Raw genomic sequence first — 21,695 nt, forward strand, 5'->3', positions numbered from 1 at the left:
GATTCTTTAAGAGGATTTCTTATTATTCAAGAAGTTTCTTGAAAAACAATTTTGGATCATTGGTTCTTACACTTTGTCCAAAATCAATTTATCGTCATTAGATCTTCCACATTGTCCAAAGCCAATTTGTGATTCTTAAATCTTCCCAATGATCAAGGTGAATTTAGAGCCTGTTTGATGATTAGTTTTTTTTGGAGCTATAAATAGATGAAGATCCGTGGTTGTCAAACCATCCAAAAATCTTCAACATATGAGCAAAATGTGAGGAAAAAATAGAGAGCTTCTTTTTATTAAAGAGACTTACTATTTTTCTATAAGAAAGCAAGTTTGTAACTTCTATTTTATATAGTGAAGGTTTTCATCTTTACCTGTAAACCTAATTTATTTAGAGGTTTCTCATGTAAATTTTTTGTATTTTTTTCTCTTCCTTTTCTTCTTCTTTATTAGATCACATATGACAGTTCTCTTTATAGCTGTGTATGAACACAAATAACAGATGAATTGGGTTTATTTTCCAAAAAAAAAAAAAACAAAAAACAAAACAAAAACAAAAAGACAAATTAAGACCATGGATGTAATCAAGGAAATCTCAAAATAATTTTCCCAAAACCAAATAAGTAACGTACACGACTCTAATGTCTAAACGTGTCAAACCCCACATGACATTGGCTTCGAGACAACAATACTTTAGCCTCCACATCCCATTAGCAATAATTTAACATACGTAAACAGCAAACTGTCATATTTGTAACAGCAAAATTTATTTAGAGTGTATTTAGTTTAATTTTGAAAATAAGTCATTTTGAAATAAATTGAAATGTTTGATAAGAATTCAAAATAATTTTTGATATATTTTCGAAATTTAGTTTATATAATTTTTAACTAAATAAAAATAATTGTTTTGAAAAACATTTTTTCTCTAGTTAATATAATTAATCGTGTAATTTTCTAATCGTTGAATAAATGAAAAATTAATGAACAACCAAGGTCTCGTTTGGTTATCATTTTATTTTTAGTTTTTGTTTTCGAAAGTTAAGTTTATTTCATCCACATTTCTTACGATAATTTACATATTTCTTAAGTATAATGATTGAATTTTTAGCCCAATTCTAAAAACAAAAACAGTTTTTTGAAAGCTAGTTTTTTAGTTCTCAAAATTTGGCTGGCTTAATTTTTAAATCATTGGTGATAAGTAGATAACAAAGGAAGAAATTTGGAGGTGGAAGTAGTGTCCATAGACTTAATTTTCAAAAACTAAAACTAAAAACAAAATGATTACAAAATGAGGCCTAAGTTTCCATTTGATAACAATTTGGTTTTTTGTTTTTAGTTTTTTAAAAATAAGCATATAAACACCTCTTCCACTTCTAAAATCTTGCGCTGTTATCTTTCTACCAATGTTTTAAAAATTAACCCAAAAATTGAAAACTAAACAAAGTAATTCTTAAAAACTTATTTTTGTTTTTCGAAATTTGTCTAAGAATTCAACAATTTTTACATAAGAAAGATCAAACCATTGTAAGAAATGGAGAAGAAAACTTAAATGTATGTTTGGGAGTGATCTTGAAATGGTTAAAATCATTTTTACGATGTTCTAAATTGTTTTGAAACTCACTTATAGTCATACAAAATCTATTTAATGTTTAGTTTTTACTTCTGAGTGCAATTTTCAATTAATCAAAATTGGTTTTGAATCATAAAAATATATTTCAAAATAATTTTAACAATGGTAAAGGTTATTTTAACCATTCTAGAATCACTATTAGACATGCCTAATTTTCAAAAACTAAAAACTAAAAAGAACAAATAGTTATCGAACGAGGCTAATTGATTTCCTCTACTTTAGTTATTTCTTTTTTCTTTCCTATAATTAATGTCAAAATCATTTTTTTCAACCAATAAAAATAGAAATTCCAATGAGTTTTAGACTAGGAAGAATTTCAAAAATAGAAAAATAAAGGAACTATTTGTTGGAGGAAATGGTACATATAAAACTGAATATACTAACAAACTTTGAAGATTCAAAACGTAGTCGAGGCATGCTTTTGGTAATTGCTGTCTTGAAGACAATTATTCGCTTTACACGGGAAGCAAGCAAACTACAGCGATCGTCTCAGCAGGATACAACGATAAACTCCAGTAGAATTACCACCTCGAACTACTCGAATTTAGTAGAACTCTTGGATACTTGCTCTCAACCCAACTCAAGAACAAAAGAAAGAAAGAAAGAAATGGGAGAACTCTTTAATTTAGAATGGGATGCTACCAATGAATAATCAAGTTTCTTATAGGCTAACAACTTTGTAACTCTCCAAATTACAAAATAAAATCAAATAAATACAAAAATTGAACATTTGTCAAATTTAACTCAATTGAGTTGTTACATGACAAAAATCAAACGTAGCTCATTCAAATTGAAAAAACTACAAATTTCAGTGCATACATATTAAATTTATACATGAAACATCATTTTAATTTGAAGTTTCAATTCAATTTGAAGTTTCTAAACAATGAATTTAGTCTACACAATTAAATTCATTTTAGGTTTCAAATATTCACCAAACTTTCACTTTCTTTCACTATATATATCCAACAATCCCCCACATGAAAGAAAGTAAGAAAAATCAAACAAACCGATTGAGAGCAAACTGATAAGTTATACATCAGGAGAGGTGTCTTTTGAACTTGAACCTTCTTTAATGAATATTCATCGAATTTACTGAAGAAATGATGAGATTAAACTCTGGAACTATCCTTCTCATTGGTGAATTGAGACAATAGATATCATACACAACTCATCTTGTATTTTTGAGTTCTATACGTTTGTGTCCACTTTGGTCCTGGAAAAAAATCTTGAATTTATGAGAGCTTTAGAGAACATAAGCCATTTAAAAAGTTCTCATAGAAGCAACACTACTTCTACTCTCATATAGGTAATATTGATTAAGAGCATCCTATCACTACTCCTCTTATAAAATAAGAGAACAATATAATCTTAACATCAACAAATCACGCATTCTAGAACATCATAGAAACAAGAAGAAACTATAAGTTTCTTAGTATGCATGTCAACTATGAATTATCCAACTAGTTTGCCTATTGAACCTAGTGAAAGAGTTAAATAACATGCAGCGGAAGTATCAAGGATCCATAAGTATTCAAATTCACTAATTTGGCAGAAACTAAAGCATGCTTTTCTAAAAATAGGGTTTTAAGATCATACCTTTGAAGAACTCTCCAAGAACTTGATTGTACAGCATCACTGTGAACCACCTCAAGGTCTTCCCCACTATCCTCTTGGAGCTTTAGACAGAGTTGTGGGACTTAAGAACAACTTGAATCGATGAAGAACAGTGAAGAACTCACAGTAGCCCAATTGGAAGAACTCTTTCTTCTCACAGAGGTTTTCTCTCAAAATTTCTGTATTAGCTCTCCCCGGATCACTCCAACTTCTTTATTTATTGTAGATGAACATGCAAAGAAGTGAATTGTATGGCTTGTAGCTCATGCTTGGAGTATTAATGAAGAGAAGGAGATGGGCTTTGTGTGAGTATGATGAAGATGATAATGGAAAAACAATATTTTCCATTTTGTACCATGCAAAACCAATTTTCAATTTCCTTTTAAAATAAAATTTTGATTCCAAAACCATTTTGATTACTAAAACAGAAAAATGATTTTCTTAAATTAATTTCATAAATTAATTTAAAATATTAATTTAATATCAAATATTAAATTAATTTTTGCACAATAATCATCTTCATATATTTAAATCATATTTAAATATATATTCTCCTATTCCGTTTAAAATTAATTTCTCAAGCTACTCTAAAGCTTATCCATTTACAAGCTAGTAGGGGGGCCTCGCGGACCTACAGATCATTGGCTCCAACGATTCGAGATTAATCGACTAAACTAATTAATCCAATCTGACCCCCAGTCATTAACTAATAGGACACTTCAATATAGCCCATAGTTAAACTCCCCTCACTATAGATATATTATGTCCACTTAATAACCAAAAGAAGTAAGTCGATCCTTCACAGATTGTTTGTAATCACAGCTAGGTCAAAAATACCGTTTTACCCCTGTGAATACATCTTGTTCTTAAGTTCCTATTGATCTTCTAATGAACAATTTTGATTCATAATCTCTATGAACCAAATCATTTCTCAATCATGAGAAGGCGGGGCCCCGATTGTCCAAGACCTGGAATCAGTACTTAAGAGAACAACCTATCTGCTAACCCTAATAGGTTAAGGTGAATTCCATCTTGCAAGGCTATGTCCTCAACTATTCATCCGATCTTATCCCCAAAATGGTAAGTTTATTGAGGATTGCTGTTGGATTACTCTCACCGTTTGCAGATCAAAGGATAATCCTGAAAAAACAGGAGTTCATAGCTAGCTTAAGATTAAGATCGAGTTCACCTAGGTTATATAATAAATGAAATAGTTAGTTTTAACAGTAAACAGTCGTTATAAAGAAAAGTGACTACTTTCGTAGTCCAGTCTATATGCAAACTCATTGCATAGGATGCCTTCACTCACATGTCTCAATATGAACGATTTGTGAATCACATCGTTTGTAGCACTTTACAGAGTGGGTTGCATCCAATAATGTTACCAGGATGAGATACCCAATTTCATCCATATACTTATTAGACCATTTAGGCTATATACTGTCATATTTGATCATGTTTATGTCACTACATGAAGTTACAGCATTCAGACTATAGCCAAGGATGTGTTTATTGAATTTTCATAATAAGATGCAAAATCAACAAGTCATTATTATTGATAAATATAATACTTAATACGAACTGCGAGTTCTAGGACATTCCCAACATCTAGAACTTGGGATCTCTAGTTAACTAGGTTAGGTTACCACCAGATTACTCATTTCATAGGCTTTAGCCTCATTTTCCTCAATGCATATACGACTTGCCTTCATGACAATCCTTTCGTCAAATGATCTGTAATGTTCTCTTTCGACTTCACATAATCAATAGAAATTATTCCATTAGAGAGCAATTGTTTTCTCGAATTATATCTGCATCTAATATGACGTGACTTGCCATTATAGACATTAATTCTTGGCTCTCATAGAAGCCGCTAAATTGTCACAATAAATACATATTGCAATTACAAGTTTTGGTCACAATGGAATATCTTCAAGAAAGTTTCGGAGTCATTCAACTTCTTCTCCTGTTTTATCAAGATCTATGAACTTTGATTTCATAGTATAACGTTTTATACATGTCTGTGTTGAAGATTTCCATGATACAGCTGCTTCACATAAGGTAAAAATATACTCATTAGTTGATTTAATCGGCATGCTATTAGAAATACAATTAACATCACTAAATCCTTTCAGTACATATGGATACTAGATAATGCAATCCATAGTCTAGAGTATACTTCAAGTACTTTAAAACTCTGACTAACGCATTCCAATGATCATGCCTAGGGTTGTTGGAGTATCTTGTTAACCTTCTTACTGAATAGGCAATATCAGGTCTTGTGCAATTCATTATGTGCATTAAGCTACCAATAACTCTAGAATATTATAGAGAAGACTCACCTTCATCATTATTTTTCTTCAAATTACAATTTGGATCAAATAGAGTAATAGTCGGCGTACTCTCAAAATGATCAAATTTTCTCATCTTTTCTATATAATGAGATTGAGAAAGTATGTATCAACTTGGATTTCTTGTTATTTGAATTCCAAGGATAACATTAGCAAGACCAAGGTCTTTCATATCAAAGTTATTTTCAATATTCTTTTAGTGGAATCAATAACGTTCCTATTTTTATGCCCATTATTAACATATCATCCACATACAAGCAAATGATGACATACTCTTGATCTATGATTTTAATATAGACACATTTATCACACTCATTTATCTTAAATCCATTTGAAAATATAGTGTGATCAAACTTTTCATGCCATTATTTAGGTATTTATTTCAATCCATAAAGAGACTTAACAAGTTTACAAACTTTGTCTTCAAGTCCTTTAACAAAAATCCTTCAAGTTGTTCCATATAAATTTCTTCGTCTAAATCTCCATTTAAAAATGCAGTTTTTGCATCCATTTGGTGTATTTCCAAATTTTGTCAAGCTACTATTGTAATTAACATCCTTGAGGACATCCTTATAGATGTCATCCTCGTCACTAGAAAATGGGTATCGAAGAAATATAGCCTTTCTTTTTCGCCTTTAGCTACCAATCGGGCTTTGTACTTATCAATAGTGTCGTCAGCCTTTAGCTTTCTCTTAAAAATCTATCTACCCCCAATTAGTTTACTTCCAAGAGGTAAATCAACGAATATCAATGTATTGTTCTGTAAAATGGATTCTAGCTCACTATTGATAGTTTCCTTCCAATAAGGTGCATCACGAGATGATTCAACTTCTTGAAAAGTCTGAGGCTCACTTTCTATCATATAAATTATGAAGTCGGGTCCAAAAGAAGTAGCTTTCTTAGCTCTTTTACCTCTTCTAGGTTCAGACTCAGTATTATAATAATCTTGACCTTCAAAGTGCTAGCCTCATTAATTCTTTTGGTACGAATAATTTTATGTCCTTCCCTAAAGAAAAATATCCTCAAAGAATTTAGCTTTCATAGATTCCATTATGGTATTATTAATGATATCAGATATTTCTGATTTATTCACCAGAAATCTATAAGCAACACTATGCATTGCATAGCCTATAAAGACACAATCATTTGCCTTAAACCCAAGTTTGATCTTTTTTGGTAAAGGAACTTGTACCTTTGCCAAACACCCCCACACTTTTAGCATTTTATATGAGGGTAACTTTCCATTTCACACTTCCTAAGGCGACTTATTAGTCTTCTTATGTGGAATTCTATTTAGTATAAATTTTGCTATTAGCAAAACTTCCCTCCACAAATTGTGAGGTAAGCCTGAACTATTTAACATGCAATTAACCATGTCCTTTAAAGTTTGGTTCTTTCTTTTAACTACACCAATTTGTTGTGGTGTATAAGATGTTGTAGTTTGATGGACTATACTATTAACATCACATAATACATAAAGTGATGATGATTCACATTTACCACCTCTATCTGATCCGCTACTACAAAAATTAGATTACTTAATGTTTTTCCAATGTCAAGTAAAGGGTATACTTTACGCTTATAAAAGCATTGAGTATTCGACTGTCATATATAATGTGATAAGTTGATTCTGAAAAAAACGTTAAGGCAAATATTTCTTCATATAATTTTCATGTCAAGAAAGATAATACACTTGACACTGACACTAGAAGAATTTCGAGATTTAATGTCGGTTTTAAACCGACATTAAAGGGCTTCAATGTCGGTTGACAACCGACATTAACGATAGTGTTATTAAAGCCTCGGTTGTATTTAATGTCGGTTTTAAACCGACATTAAAGGGCTTTAATAACACTGTCTTTAATGTCGGTTGCAACCGACATTAAAGCCTTTTAATGAAATTTGCAATCGATATTAAAGCCCTTTAATGAAATTTGCAACCGACATTAAAGCCCTTTAATGTCGGTTTCAACTGAAGCCCAAGAATCAAATGAAGTCCTTTAAACCGACATTGAAGCCCAAAATCTATCCGTTTTATCAATTATTGTCCCTTTTTTTAAATTCCGTTTCCAAATCCATTTTTTTGATAGAAAAATATAACATGACGCATCATCATTGAACGTTGTGGCTATGACATTATTCATGTATGGATTATAAATCTATTACATTTAATCTGCAAATTCTACTATAGAATTATAATTTAAAAAGCCGTACAATAATTTAGGCCTTGAAAACATGAATTACAAGTAATACAAACATTATGATTTTACAAGTAATACAAAAAATACAAATAATTCAGGCCTTCATAATTCTTCTTGGGATCACAAACAATAAAGATTTAAGACAAAGGATTGAAAATGAAAATGTGATCAGAATTCATATTCAACTAACCGTGTTTATTGGGAATGTGCATAAATAGTACATTCAAGGCAAAATTCTTGTAGTGAATGTGTTGGATCTAGAGTTCCCTAAGAAAAAGCATAAAGAAGTTGCGATACCAAATATTTACTCCTTTGTTGCACCTGCAAAACAAGAAAATTCAATGTTGAATAAATGAGAAAATCTTCTTTTCCAAGATCTTAAAGAAGAGAAGCTTGGTTACCTAGATATGAGATACAAAGACGATGAAAAATTTTCGACAGCATAACAATGCTACCACAACAAAACAAAAAATTTACCATGAACCTGTTCAAAGAAACACACTCCCAAAAATATTTCACAACCACGTGTTCTCAACAGAACTATCAGAATTCTCAAAAAATAAATATTCACGAACACATACATAAATAAGCAAATTTAGCTCAGAATGTACTTCAAATCTCAAAAGTTGTCACAAAAACTACCATAGTACATGAATAACCTACAAATTACCATAGTGCAACCCACAAACTCAAGCACATTGAATCAAATCTAAACAACAAATAAATAGTACCCATGAGTCATAAACGGATGTTACATTCTAATCCAATATGGGCCAAAGAGAAATAAGCACACTATAACTTCTCAAACAGAAAATTTCATATCATTCGAGTCATTTGAAAACACTTGAAATTGTACTTCAAACTGCAAGCATTCAAAAATGCACTTACCAGGAACAATTTTTACGTGAATCCCTTGTTGTTGCAAGAAATCTATCTCCTCCCCACCCCTTCTAAACACCTAAAAAACACGCAAACAACATCAGTAAAAGTATAGGGTAGAACGAACCTGGCGGCATGTGCGGTGGAGACACACGAACAACGACAATGCCTTCTATGTCTCTTCCAAAGGTGTCTTAAATATTGAAGAAGAAACAACAAAAGATGGCATTATTTTAGTAATCTTTCTTTCTCAGTTCATACACAAGAAGAAAAAAAATAGGAAATAGCCAATTTAAACATATTCTTCTAAGAAAAACGGATATATCTCAAGAGTTGATATCAATAGATGAGAGAATCTTCTTTTTCAAGATCTTGAAGAAGAGAAGCTTAGTTACCTATATATGAGATATGAAGACGATGAAAAATTTTTGGCAGCATAACGATGCTACCAAAACAAACCAAAAATTTATCTTCAACCTGCTCAAAGAAACACACTCCCAAAAATATTTCACAACCACGTGTTCTCAAGAGAACTATCAGAATTCCCAAAAAATGAATATTTAAAAATACATATATCAATAAGAACATTTAGCTCACAATGTACTTCAAATGTTAAAAGTTGTCACAAAAACTACCATAGTGCATGAATAACCCACAAACTATCATAGTGCAACCCACAAACTCAAGCACCTTGAATCAAATCTAAACTACAAATAAATAGTACCCATAAGTCATAAATAGGTGCTACATTCTAATCCAATATGGTCCAAAGAGAAATAAGCACAATATAACTTCTCAAACAGGAATTTCCATATCATTAGAGTAACTTGAAAATACTTGGAAACTGTGCTTAAGACTACAAGCATTCAAAAATGCACTTACCCAGAATAATTTTTACATGAATCTCTTGTTGTTGCAAGAAATCCATCTCCTCCCCACCGCTTCCAAATACCTAAAAAACACACAAAAAATACCATTAAAAGTATATAGTAGAAAAATTTATAGGCCTATTAGATACACCATTAAAATGCAACTTCTCATATATGTAAAACAATTGCTTTTTAGGAGCTCTACTATATTTTGTCACACTATCATAAAAAAAAAAAAAAAAAAGGAGTTCTTATATATTTATTCATCTAAAAACTTCTTTACAACCCATCAAATTAATGTTTAAGTCGAATTAGGAAATGTGCTAGAAACAAGTTCTCTCTCCTTTAATTAGCCTAAAAATTGCATCACATCAAAATGTTTGATTCTCCAACATAAAGCAAAAAGAAATTATTCGAAAATGACACAATAAAGCTGCCAATATAAAGTGTTCAGTCAAAACTTTATGCATATGTATATTACTATTCAAACTCAACAATCAATGTCCTCTAACAAGCTAAAGATTTGTCTCTAAAGAGAGAATAATAAACGTTAATAATCACTGCTCAACTTTTTTAATACATAGTAACAAAACAATATTAATTTGAAACTCGAAAAATTAAAGCACACTCATAGATATATACACACATCCACGCATATATATATTAGGCATAGAAATCTTATGAATCCCCAACGTATATACCAAGTTTGAGATTGAAATTGCCCAAACTCCATAGTCCAAATTATTAGCTAGTGAGTTACTTAAGTTTGAGTTTATTCACTTTTATAAGTCGACTCCACTCCAAATTCACAGTGAATATTTCATCATTAAAAGAATTAACAGAGCTAAAAGTTAGTATCCATACCAAACATGCACAAACACACATACATTTCCTTTTAAAAAACAAAACAAAAACATTTCAGAAGAAAAAAAAAGAAACCAGAAAATGAGTAAAACCTACCATTCGTGGAAACAAAAATAGTGAAGCTAGATCAAGTGCGACTGTTAAACAAGCAAGGAAGATTGTATCTTACACCTAAGAGAAAATGAAGAAATTGTCTGAATAACTAAGAGATGACAGATATAAGCTACACGGCACTGCAAAACACCAAAAGCATGGAAAGTTCTTCTACTTGCTCGACATGGAAAACAGGTGAATTTCTTCATCCCCAAAAAACACAATTGCGGTCTATAAGTTCCGAAAAGAACATCAGAATCGAAATTACAATCTAACTTCGTTTAATACGTCTCGCTTTCATATGTCTACTCCACTCCAAATTGACAGTAAATTTTTTCATGATTAAAAGAATTAACAGAGCTGAAAATCAGTATCCATCAGTATCCATCAGTATCCATACCAAACATGCACAAACACACATACATTTCCTCTCAGAAAACAAAATAAAAAAGTTTCAGAGGAAGCAAAAAGAATAAAGAAAATGAATAAACCTTCAATTCGTGGAAACAGGAGTAGTGAAGCTGGATCAAGTGCGATTGTTCAACAGAAAGGAAGATTGTAGCTTACACCTAAGAGAAAATGAAGAAATTTTCTGAAGAACTTGAAAGAGGAGGACATCTCCCCAAAACAGACGTCGCCGTGAAACACCGCTGATTTGAACCCTAAACGACTCATTTGGAACAAATCATGGAAAACGTGGAAATAAAATCACAAGAAGAAAAGAAAGAGGGGGAGAAAAATAGAGGTAGATCTTGATGAACAGAGGCGGATCTGCACGACAAATAGAGGCAGATTGACGAACAGAGGCCAGATCTACCAGGTTGTTGGCCGAATGCTTGGCCGGGTTGTGGGTTTCGCGTGGAAGGAAGTAAGAAGTCACGTTTTGGAAGGGTTTCGCGTGGGTTGTGGGTGAGTGAAAGTATGGGAATGAAAGGAAAAAGAAAATTTGGGGGGTGAATGGGTTTTTTTTTAAAAAAAAAAAAAAAAGCGAATCTTTAATGTTTCGTTTTAAACCGACATTAAAGGTATACCTACAATGTCGATTTTAAACAGACATTAAAGATTCGCAAAAAAAAAAAAAGAAAAGAAAAGAAAAACAAAACCGACATTATACATTCGGTTTCACTTTTTTCAACTGACATTAACGCCCAAAATTCTTGTAGTGTGATGACATGTCAAGTATAAATCTTTATCTTGATACAAAATAATGGATAAGTAATCTAATTCTTCTCACATTTCCAATGTAATCTATGTTTTTTTTTTCAAATTAAACATTCGAATTTAATTTTCATTTCTCATTTCATGCATTACATGTGTTCCAATAAGAGAATTTCATCAACTAAAAAAAACAACTACACATATTTCAAGTTACATATCAGCCCAATATATCCAACGTAACTTAACAATTTCATTCTTCTACTACCTTTCATGTACATGAACAATTCTGAAATTTACAAGATCAATCCACATTAGTATATACTCTATCAACCCACCTTAATATGTGATAATTCCAAAATTACAAGATCAATTCATATGTGCTATATATTCTAGAAATCATAAGACTAAAATTATATCCCCCACCACACATTTCTTTGAAGTATATAATCTATAATGGCTATGAACAAAACATTTACACGAAAAAGGTTTTGGGCATTCCCATGTATGTTGTCCCAGATGACTAGATCTTGACGTTAATAATCACAATACACTCAGTTATAACGGTTGATAACAATTCAAGAGTCGATGGAGATAGAATGTAGATGCTCGAAAAACCTTCTGTCGTTTACCAAAAGTTTGCATGATCGCGTAGACGATGCACCAATAACTAAACGATAGGCCAATTAAGTAAATGATAGGATGAAGCGTTAAACAATCGTATAGACAACAATTGACTGAAGCTAGATAATCATATAGACAACAGCTGAAGAGCTAAGCGATCGTATAGACGATTGAGCGTGGAGCTAAACGATTGTGTACACGATGTGATAGGAACTACACGATCATGTAAACGATACTTTAGCAAAATCTAAATAATCGTAAAGGAAGAAAAAAAGACACAGGAGTTTAAGTGGTTCGGCCAAAGGCCTACATCCACTGTGAAAATTGGGAGGTTCTCTTTTATTACTCTTCAAAGTGTTACAGAACGAAAATGTCTAGCTCTCTCGATTAATACTCACTCTTACCTTAATCTCTCGATTGATTTCGTTTATATATGTGCATGTAATTCGGTCAATGATGAGGAGCTCTGGTGGTTACAACATTTAACAGAAAGAAGTCGACAACCATTCAACTGCTAGCTGCATTGTTCTTTCTTGATTTCAAGTCTTTCTGTAACAATTTCCACCTTTGTAAGCATCTAGATTTCCTTCCCTCTTTGCTTCACTGAGCTGACTTGAGCCAACCTTTTTTAGGTAACTCGAACCCCAGAAGGTCCAAGCATCTGCCAAGCTTATTCAGTGGAACAGTTTTGGTTAGCATATCAGCTGCATTATCCGAGGCATGATTCTTCACTACTTCGACTTCCGCTTTCTCAATTTCTTGTCTGATGAAATGATATTTGATATAAATATGCTTAGTTCTGCTGTGAAACTGTTGATTCTTAAATAGGTATATTGTGCTCTGGTTATCACAATAAATTCTGACTTTAGATTGTGTTATGTCGAAATCGTTTAGTATACCTTTCAGCCACAAACCTTCCTTCACAACTTCAGACAAAGCAATGAACTCAGCCTCTATTGTGGAAAGGGCCACAACAAGCTGCAATGTAGCTTTCCAACTGATCAAATTATTCCCCCATTGGAAAACATAACCTGATAAAGAACGTCTTTTGTCCAAGTCTTCTGCATAGTTTGCATCTGCATAGCCATAAACCTCATCATTGGATGGCTCATTCTGTAAGACTTTTGCCTCCTTAGATGAGCATAAATACCTTAGTATCCACTTGACTGCCTCCCAATGTCTTCTACCAGAATTTACCCTATACCTACTGACCATACTCGTTGCATAGGACAGGTTTGGTCGTGTAGAAGTCATAAGATACATAAGAGATCCCATTGCTTACGATTAAAGGACAACTTTCATATGGTTCAAATGTTCTTCATCAGTGCTCTTGGACTATTAGCAACTGAAAGCTTGAAGTGGGGGGCAAGAGGAGTACCTATTGGCTTAGCTTTCTCTATCTTGAACCTCTATAAAATCTTTTAACAATATTCAGATTGGCTAACAAGAAATCTACCCTGTTTTCTGTCTCTTTCTATTTCAATGCATAGGATCCTCCTTGACTCCCCTAGGTCTTTCATGATAAATTCTCTCTTAAGAAGCATTTTTACTTGCTTCAGTTCATCTTTGGATCTCTCGGCCAGCAGTATGTCATCTACATAGAGAAGTAAAACAGATCGATTCCTCGAAACAACTAGTATTTTTGTATACACACCAATCAAATGAGCTCTTTTTAGTTCATCAAACCTTTCATACCAGTATCTCAGTAACTGTTTTAGGCCATAGATGGACTTGTTCAACAAACACACAAGGTCCTTCTTCTCCACTTTTAACATAACCTTGAGGTTGTCTCATGAATATTGTCTCATTCAACTTCTCTTGTAAGAAGGCTATTTTTACATCTAGCTGGTCTAATTTCAAATCTTTCTGTACAACAAGGGAAAGAAGTAGCCGGATGGAAGTATGCTTCACAACTAGAGAGGACACCTCATTATAGTCAATGCCTTTCTTTTGAGTGAAGCCCTTAGCAACAAGCCTAGCCTTGAACCTAGACTTTTGCACACCTAGAATCTCTTCTTTAAATTTGTAGATCCATTTGCATGAGATAGGTTTGTAACCTTAAAGGTACTAATCTCCAAGTGTCATTTTGATTGAGGGGCTTCATCTCATCATTCATAGCCTCAATCCATTGCCTAGCATCCGACTATTTGTTGCTTCTTCAAAGCTGGAAGGTTCATTATTACTCAAAGAAATGGCAGCACTCAATGCTACACTTGCAAAGTCAGACTCTTGGTACTTTGTTAGTGGTACTATAGTTCTTCTCGGTCTGTCTCTTACCAATGAGTAATTGTGCAAGTCCTTATGTGTCTCAACTTGATCACTTGACACATGATCACTGGATTCAGCTGCCTCATCACCTTCTAACTCTTGATTTTGAGAGGAAGTAGAAACTCCATTATCATTTTGATGCTCCACCTCAAATCTAGTGCTACTAGTCTTGGTTTCTGTTGAAGATGGTTGTTCTGACATCATGAACATTTCATTTTCTCTAAATATCACATCTCCGCTATTCACATACCTCTTTTCAACTAGATGCCATAGTCTCAAGCCTTTTACTCCCAGTGTAAAGCTTAAGAACATGCACTTTACAGCCCTTGGTTTCATGCACTTTACAGCCCTTGGTTTCAATTTCCCTTGGCTTTGGTGCACAGCCAACACAACCAAATACTTTTAGGTGTTCTAGCTTATGTGGTTGCCCTGTCCACCTCTCTTCATGACTCTTCAGCTCTATAGATAGATGAGGGCATCTATTAAGTGTGTATATAGTGTAGAAGACAACTTCAGCCCAATATTTTCCAAGTAACAAGGCATTGGACAGCTGACATCTTACTCTTTCCAGTACTGTTCTGTTTAATCTTTCAGCCACTCCATTTTGTTGAGGTGTGTACCTTACAGTTCTATGCCTACGATGCCTTGCTCCCTACAATACAAATTAAACTCCTCTCCATAAAACTCTAAACTATTATTAGTTCTCAAATGTTTAATTTGTTTAGAGGTATGCTTTTCAATCAAGGTCTTCCATAATTCATCTTTGGATTTTAATAATTAAACCAATCTCTTTTTTGAATAGTCATCTACAAATGAAAGAAAGTACCTTGCTCCACTAAGAGATGGAGAGTAAGCTGGCCCCCACAAGCCGTAGTGCACATTTTCAAGGATTTCCGTTGAAGTGTGTTGCCCTTTGGGGAATTGCTGTCTAGTTGCCTTGCCCAATATACAATGTTCACAAAATTTAAGATTATCTCCAACACCCCTTGGTAGTATACCCTGGTTAGATAGAATTTGCAGACCCTCACACTGATATGAAAGAGCCTTTTGTGCCACAACTCATCTTCGGTAGGTTTCTTATCCGTTGCTAACAAAGTCGAGTGTGCCATTTGTACATCCTTGATGACATATAGACCATTTACCTTGGCTACCACCAAGACCACTTTGGAATACTTAATAATTTCAAATGTGCCTCCCATACCTCTATATTTGCATCCTATGGCATCAAACATCCCCAATGAAAGGAGATTCCTCTTTAAATTTGAAACATGCCTCACGTTCCTTATCAATTTGACTGAACCATCATGCATCTTGACCCCATTCCCACAGCTCTGCATGTATTATTGTTTCCCATATAGATCAACCCACCATCCCGTTTCTTATAAGCACAAAACCATCCCTTGGATGGTGTCATGTGGACTGAGTAACTAGAATCTAACACCCAATCTTGAGTCTCCATAGTATTCCGGTCTCCATCTTTTTTAGTAGTAGCTAAAACATCTGAATAGACTAGGGAATTTTCACCTACAGCAGTCTCGGTCTGTTTACCCCCCTTGTTCTACTGATTCAATTTTCTCTTCAAGGCATAATAGTTCTTTTTCATGTGCCTCATCTTGTGACAAAATGACACTTTATTTTTTACTTATCTCCATTGTTCTATTTTCCCTTCCAATTGTTCTTATTCTTTTCTTTAGAGAACAAGCCTTCACCTCCTGGTTGATCCTTCTTGGTCATTTGCAATTCAAGCTCTCTGACTCTAACAGCTGATATAATAGCATCTGTGGTGATTCTTTCTCTACCATACTTCAATGCAGTCTTCACATCTTTGAAAGTTTCTAGTATAGAATTCAATAATATGAATGCTTCATTCTCTTCTCCAATATTATCTCCAATCAATCTGAACTCAAAAGACAGCCTCTTGAACTCATTAAGATTGTCTGTGAGGGACTTTGCTGGATCCATCTTATACATGAAGAATCTTTCCCTCAAGAAAGCTTTGTTGGGTAGATCTTTGTTGAGATAAATCTCATTCAACTTATTCCAAAGGGCATAGGCAGCTGATCCATAATTTGTCTCAAAACACTGTCTGTGACATTGAGAACGATGGTTCCATATGCATTTGATTCAATAGTCTCTTTGTTTGCCTCAGAAAATGTTTCAAGGTACTTCGCAGGTCCATAATGGCCAAAAATGTCTTCTGCTACCCCAAGACTCCTTTAATCTTTGCTTCTCACAATTCAAATCTATCTTGCCGTCGAATTTCTCAATCTCATATCTGGTAGTTGCCATTCTTGGTCTTCAATAATGATTACTCTGAATAAAAAATTCAAATCTTGGAGCTTTCTTGAACTGTTCACTGAGCTCTGATACCACTTATTGTCCTAGATGACTAGATCTTCACGTTAATAATCACAATACACACAGTTATAATGGTTGATAACAATTCAAAAGTCAGGAAAGATAGAATATAGATGCTCGAAAAACCTTCTGTTGTTTACCAAAAGTCTGCATAATCGTGTAGATGATGCACCAATAACTAAACGATAGACCAATTAACTAAACAATAGGAGGAAGCGTTAAACGATCGTGTAGATGACAGTTGACCGAAGTTAGACGATTGTATAGACGACAGCCGAGGAGCTAAATAATCGTATAAACGATTGAGCGCTGAGTTAAACGATCATGTACACGATGCGATAAGAACTACACGATCGTGTAAACGATAATTTAGCAAAATCCAAACGATCGTAGAGGAAGAAGAAAAGACACAGGAGTTTAAGTGGTTCGGCCAAAGGCCTACGTCCACTGTGCAAAATGGAACGTTCTTTTTTATTATTCTTCAAATTATTACATAACGAAAATGCCTTGCTCTCTTGATTATAATTCACTCTTACCTTAACTTTCGATTGATTTCATTTATATATGTGTAGCGATTCGTTCAACAATAATGAGTTCCGATGGTTATAACATTTAATAGAAAGAAGTCGACAACTGTTCAACTGCCAGCTGCATTGTTCTTTCTTGATTTCGAGTCTTTCTGTAACAATATAGCCATATACACAAAATTTATAGGAAGCCCATCAGATATAGCGACCTAAATATTCAACCCATTCCATGCATACTTCATCCAATTCAAGTTGCGAGTACAAGCTCCTCGTATCAATCTATAAAATATAAAAAGTCAAATATACATTATTTACACTATTTACACTATTTATAATGTTACAATATATATAAGTAGTTTAAAGATATACTGCATCTGTGATAATATTTTCTCTTTAGTCAAGATTTCTTGCATATATCTCATGACATAATATCCACATATTTGTTATGTATTTGATATCTTCCTGCAAACTTAACTCTTTCGGCCAAAATGAAATAAACTTATAATATATCATAAATAAATAACATTTACTTATACAAAGCCACCATTGATGAAGTCTTCACTTTTTGCGTGCTACAAAATTCGATCACAACTTCTCACAGCACATAACAATCATTTCATTCTAAGATCGGTGGTACACTAATAGCGATCACTTCCTTCTCCTTTCCGGCATTCTCTGAAAGTTTCCCCTAAAACCACCAAGTTATAATTTTATAAGTAATTAATAGTAAGGTTAACTCACGAATAAGATGCAAAACAATGGGAATAGTGCAATTCTTATTTGCCTTATGCGATAGTGGTTGTGCACTAATAGCTTCCTTCTCCTTTACCATCTTCATTGAAACTCTCTACTAAAACAACCAAGTTATACTTCATATAAACAATATTGAACAACCAAGTTATGCTTCATATAAATAATATTGAACAACCAAGTTATATTTCACCTTCTTCTCTTCCCCATCTGTGGTTGATGCACTAACAACTTTCTTCTCCTATGATATAAATATAACCGTATAAAATAGTGATAGAGACTAATGTCGAACGAACGAACGACAAAATGGATGACGAACAAATAGAATGTCGAACGAGTATAACGGATCTAAACTGATAAATCATTTACAAAGAACGAGTATAACATTAATGTCTCATAATGAGACAAACAATGATGATGGATATAAATGCCTTTTCGTTCTTTAAACTTCTAAAACAAATAATTTTTTCAGTCAAGGCCTTCGTGAAGTTCAAATATGAAAACTCAAGCTTAACCACATGCCAAAAATATCAGATCCATCATTAATCTCCCGATTCACACAAAAAGAAAATGAAAGAATTTTCAAAACCGGTGAGTTAATTAAAGCAGATTCACAGAATCGTACCTAAACTTAACCATCTAAAATAATTAGAAATCAACTTAAAAATCAGAAACCAATCCTCTCTCTCCAAGTCCAAATCAAACTAAATATTCAAGCAATCCACTTCAATTTTTAAGCAACCAACACAGGAATCACAAAAGAGACAAATCCAAATCCTAACTTTACCTGTGTCAGTCCAGACCGAGGACGGCAGTGACGAATCGAATGGAGAGGGCTTCGAAGAGCAGAGCCGCGAGCACAAAGAGCATGGAGGAGAGAAATGGAATAGTGAAACGAAACTCGGAGGACCAGTGTTTGTAGAAAGGTACACAAACAACGGCGGAAAGGGCAAGGAGGGACCAGAGGGCTGGCTAAAGACGGGAATTCCATGCCGGCAAGAGGTGGCTGATGGAATACTACTTGAAGGTCGAACAGATAGAAAATGATTGAAGGTCGAACGGACGCCATGGTTGCGTGCAAGAGGTTGAAGGTCGATCGACTAAATCTAGGACATTTAACATTTTACTTCTTTAAAATAACAAGTCAATTATTTGTTATATTTTACTTGATATGAAAAACGTGTCAAGTAAGACCTTATATTACTTGACATGAAAAACATGTCAAGTAATAGTTCGCTTTTTTAACCCTTTTACTTGACATTTTCTTTTCTAAAAAGTCATTACTTAACTTTTTTACAAAGAAACGTTAAGTAATTAAAAATTACAAGTGTCGAATAATGTAGATTTTGTAATAGTGATCTGAGCACCTTTACTTTCTTCTCAAGTTGATTTTCAACTTCTGTTTTATATGTTTTAAAAATATTAAAGGTTTCATCTTTACTATGTAATAAATACACATAGCAATATTAACTATAATCATCAATGAATGTGACAAAGTATCTCTTACCACCTCGTGTGGGAGTACTTTTCATGTCATATACATCACTGTGGATTAAATCAAGTAACTCATTACTTCTTTCCACAGATGAAAATGAGTTTCTAGTAAACTTTGATTCAACACAAACTTCACATTTGTGTCTATTATCAATGTTAAAATTCGACAATAGTCCTAAGTTTACCATTCTATTTAAAGAACGATAATTGACATGCTCTAATCTAGAGTGTCAAAGTCACACAACTCAGCAATAAGCAGAAGAGTTGATATTATTATTATTCTTTGGCATTTGTGCCAGTACATTCAGTTTGAACATGTCATCACTTAGATAGGTTTTTCCCACATTCAAACCTCTTTTGTCATAATAAATTTATCTGACTCAGATACAAGCTTCAACCCTTTTTTTTTAAGTAGGGTTCCGAATACTAGATTCTTTTGAATCTCTGGCACATGTCATACGCCATTAAAGGTAAGTATCTATCCAGAAGTCCATTTTAGTAGGACCTTTGCCTTGCCTTTCGAAGCATTTCCCATGTACAACTTATCGCTGCCATCTAGCTTCTCATATGTAATGAACAATGACTTGTTCTTATAAATATGTCTAGTAGCGCCAGTATCAATCCACCAATCTTTGGTGTCTGAAGCCATATTTACATAAAAAAAAATGACGGCAACTAAATCATCATTTTCCACGACAATGGTTTGATTGTTGGAACTTTGTCCCTTCTTGTACTTGCACATTGTAGCAGTATGGTCATTCTTACCATAAATCCAGCAATTGCCTTGAATGCGCTTGCTAGCATCATTCCTTGACTCGTGATTCACATTTTTCTTCTTGAAATTCTGCTTCTTGGGTTTATGTTTTGAAGCTTCAGCAATGTGAACCTTAACTTCAACTTCTAGTGGAGTTTTATCTCTTTTTTTGTTATCCTCTTCTATACGGAGTTTTACCGCGAGGTTTTCCATGGATAACTCCTTTCACTTGTGTTCGAGATAGCATTTGAAGTCCTTCTAGGAAAGAGGCAACTTCTCAATCACATCAACAACTTGGAATGGCTCACTGATGTTCAATCATTCACTTTGCAAATCAGTTATAATAATTTTTCATTCTTCCATCTAATTGACTACCAATTTGGTATCGATCATCTTATAATCTATGAATTTTCCCACAAAGAATTTCTTAATACCAGCATCTTCTAGCTTGTACTTCTTGTCTTATGCCTCACACAATAGTTTTGATATATTGTAGGCATTGCAATAGACAGTATACAAAGTGTCCTCAAGACTACTAAGTATATAATTACGACACAAGAAGTTCGAATGCATCTATGCTTGCTTTGCAGCTTCTATTTAAGGAGTTATAGCTTCTGATGGGATAATTAACAATCTTTCTTCAAAATATGAGCAAGACTCAGTATGGTGAGATAGAAGATCATTTTCTGTTGCAATCTCTTGAAATTATCTCCCTTGAATTTCTCTAGTTTTTCAGCATGATGCTTGACAATGGGCGATCGAATGATTGTAGAATTAGCGACATTGGTGGAGTTTGCAGCCATCAGTTCAAATATACTAATTATTTTCAAATTGTTGGGGGGGAATGGAATATATAGAACTGAATACACTAGCAAACTTTGGAGACTCAAAACATAGTCGAGGCATGCTTCTGGTAAGCGTTATCCTGAAGAAAATTTTTCAATCTACACAGACTGTAAGCATATTACAACGATCGTTTCAGCAGGATGCAATGATTAACTCTGGTCGAACTGCAGCCTCGAACTATTTGGATCTAGCAAAACTCTTGGATACTTGCTCTCAACTCATCTCATGAACAAAAAAAATAAAAAAGGAAATGAGAAAACTCTTCAATTTGGAATTGGATGCTACAAATGAAGAACCAAGTTGATATTTTTAAGCTAGCAACTAGGTAACTCTCTAAATTACAAAATAAAATTTATAAATACAAAAATTGAAACATTTGTCAAATTTAATTCAATTGAGTTATTACTTGAGAAAAATAGAA

The 21,695-nt window shown here is 33.5% G+C and overlaps 1 protein-coding gene across 3 annotated transcripts; it reads right to left on the bottom strand.

Annotated features, from left to right (window-relative positions):
- Positions 1–17,766: 17,766 nt before the first annotated feature.
- On the bottom strand, positions 17,767–19,436 carry LOC120082039. Of its 3 annotated transcripts, XM_039037254.1 has the most exons (4): positions 18,968–19,436; positions 18,374–18,421; positions 18,215–18,277; positions 17,770–18,118 (listed from the first exon to the last, which is right to left on the bottom strand). In XM_039037254.1, exons 1-4 carry the CDS (start codon positions 19,247–19,249, stop codon positions 18,047–18,049), a joined length of 465 nt encoding a protein of 154 aa, XP_038893182.1. In that variant the 5' UTR covers positions 19,250–19,436; the 3' UTR covers positions 17,770–18,046. The 3 variants fall into 3 exon arrangements, with proteins under 3 accessions (XP_038893183.1, XP_038893184.1, XP_038893182.1); XM_039037255.1 differs by lacking the exon at positions 18,374–18,421 and having other exon boundaries at positions 17,767–18,118; XM_039037256.1 differs by lacking the exon at positions 18,215–18,277 and having other exon boundaries at positions 17,769–18,118.
- Positions 19,437–21,695: the final 2,259 nt, after the last annotated feature.

The sequence above is a fragment of the Benincasa hispida genome, chromosome 7 (assembly GCF_009727055.1).
Source record: "Benincasa hispida cultivar B227 chromosome 7, ASM972705v1, whole genome shotgun sequence".
Classification (NCBI taxonomy): Eukaryota; Viridiplantae; Streptophyta; class Magnoliopsida; order Cucurbitales; family Cucurbitaceae; genus Benincasa; species Benincasa hispida.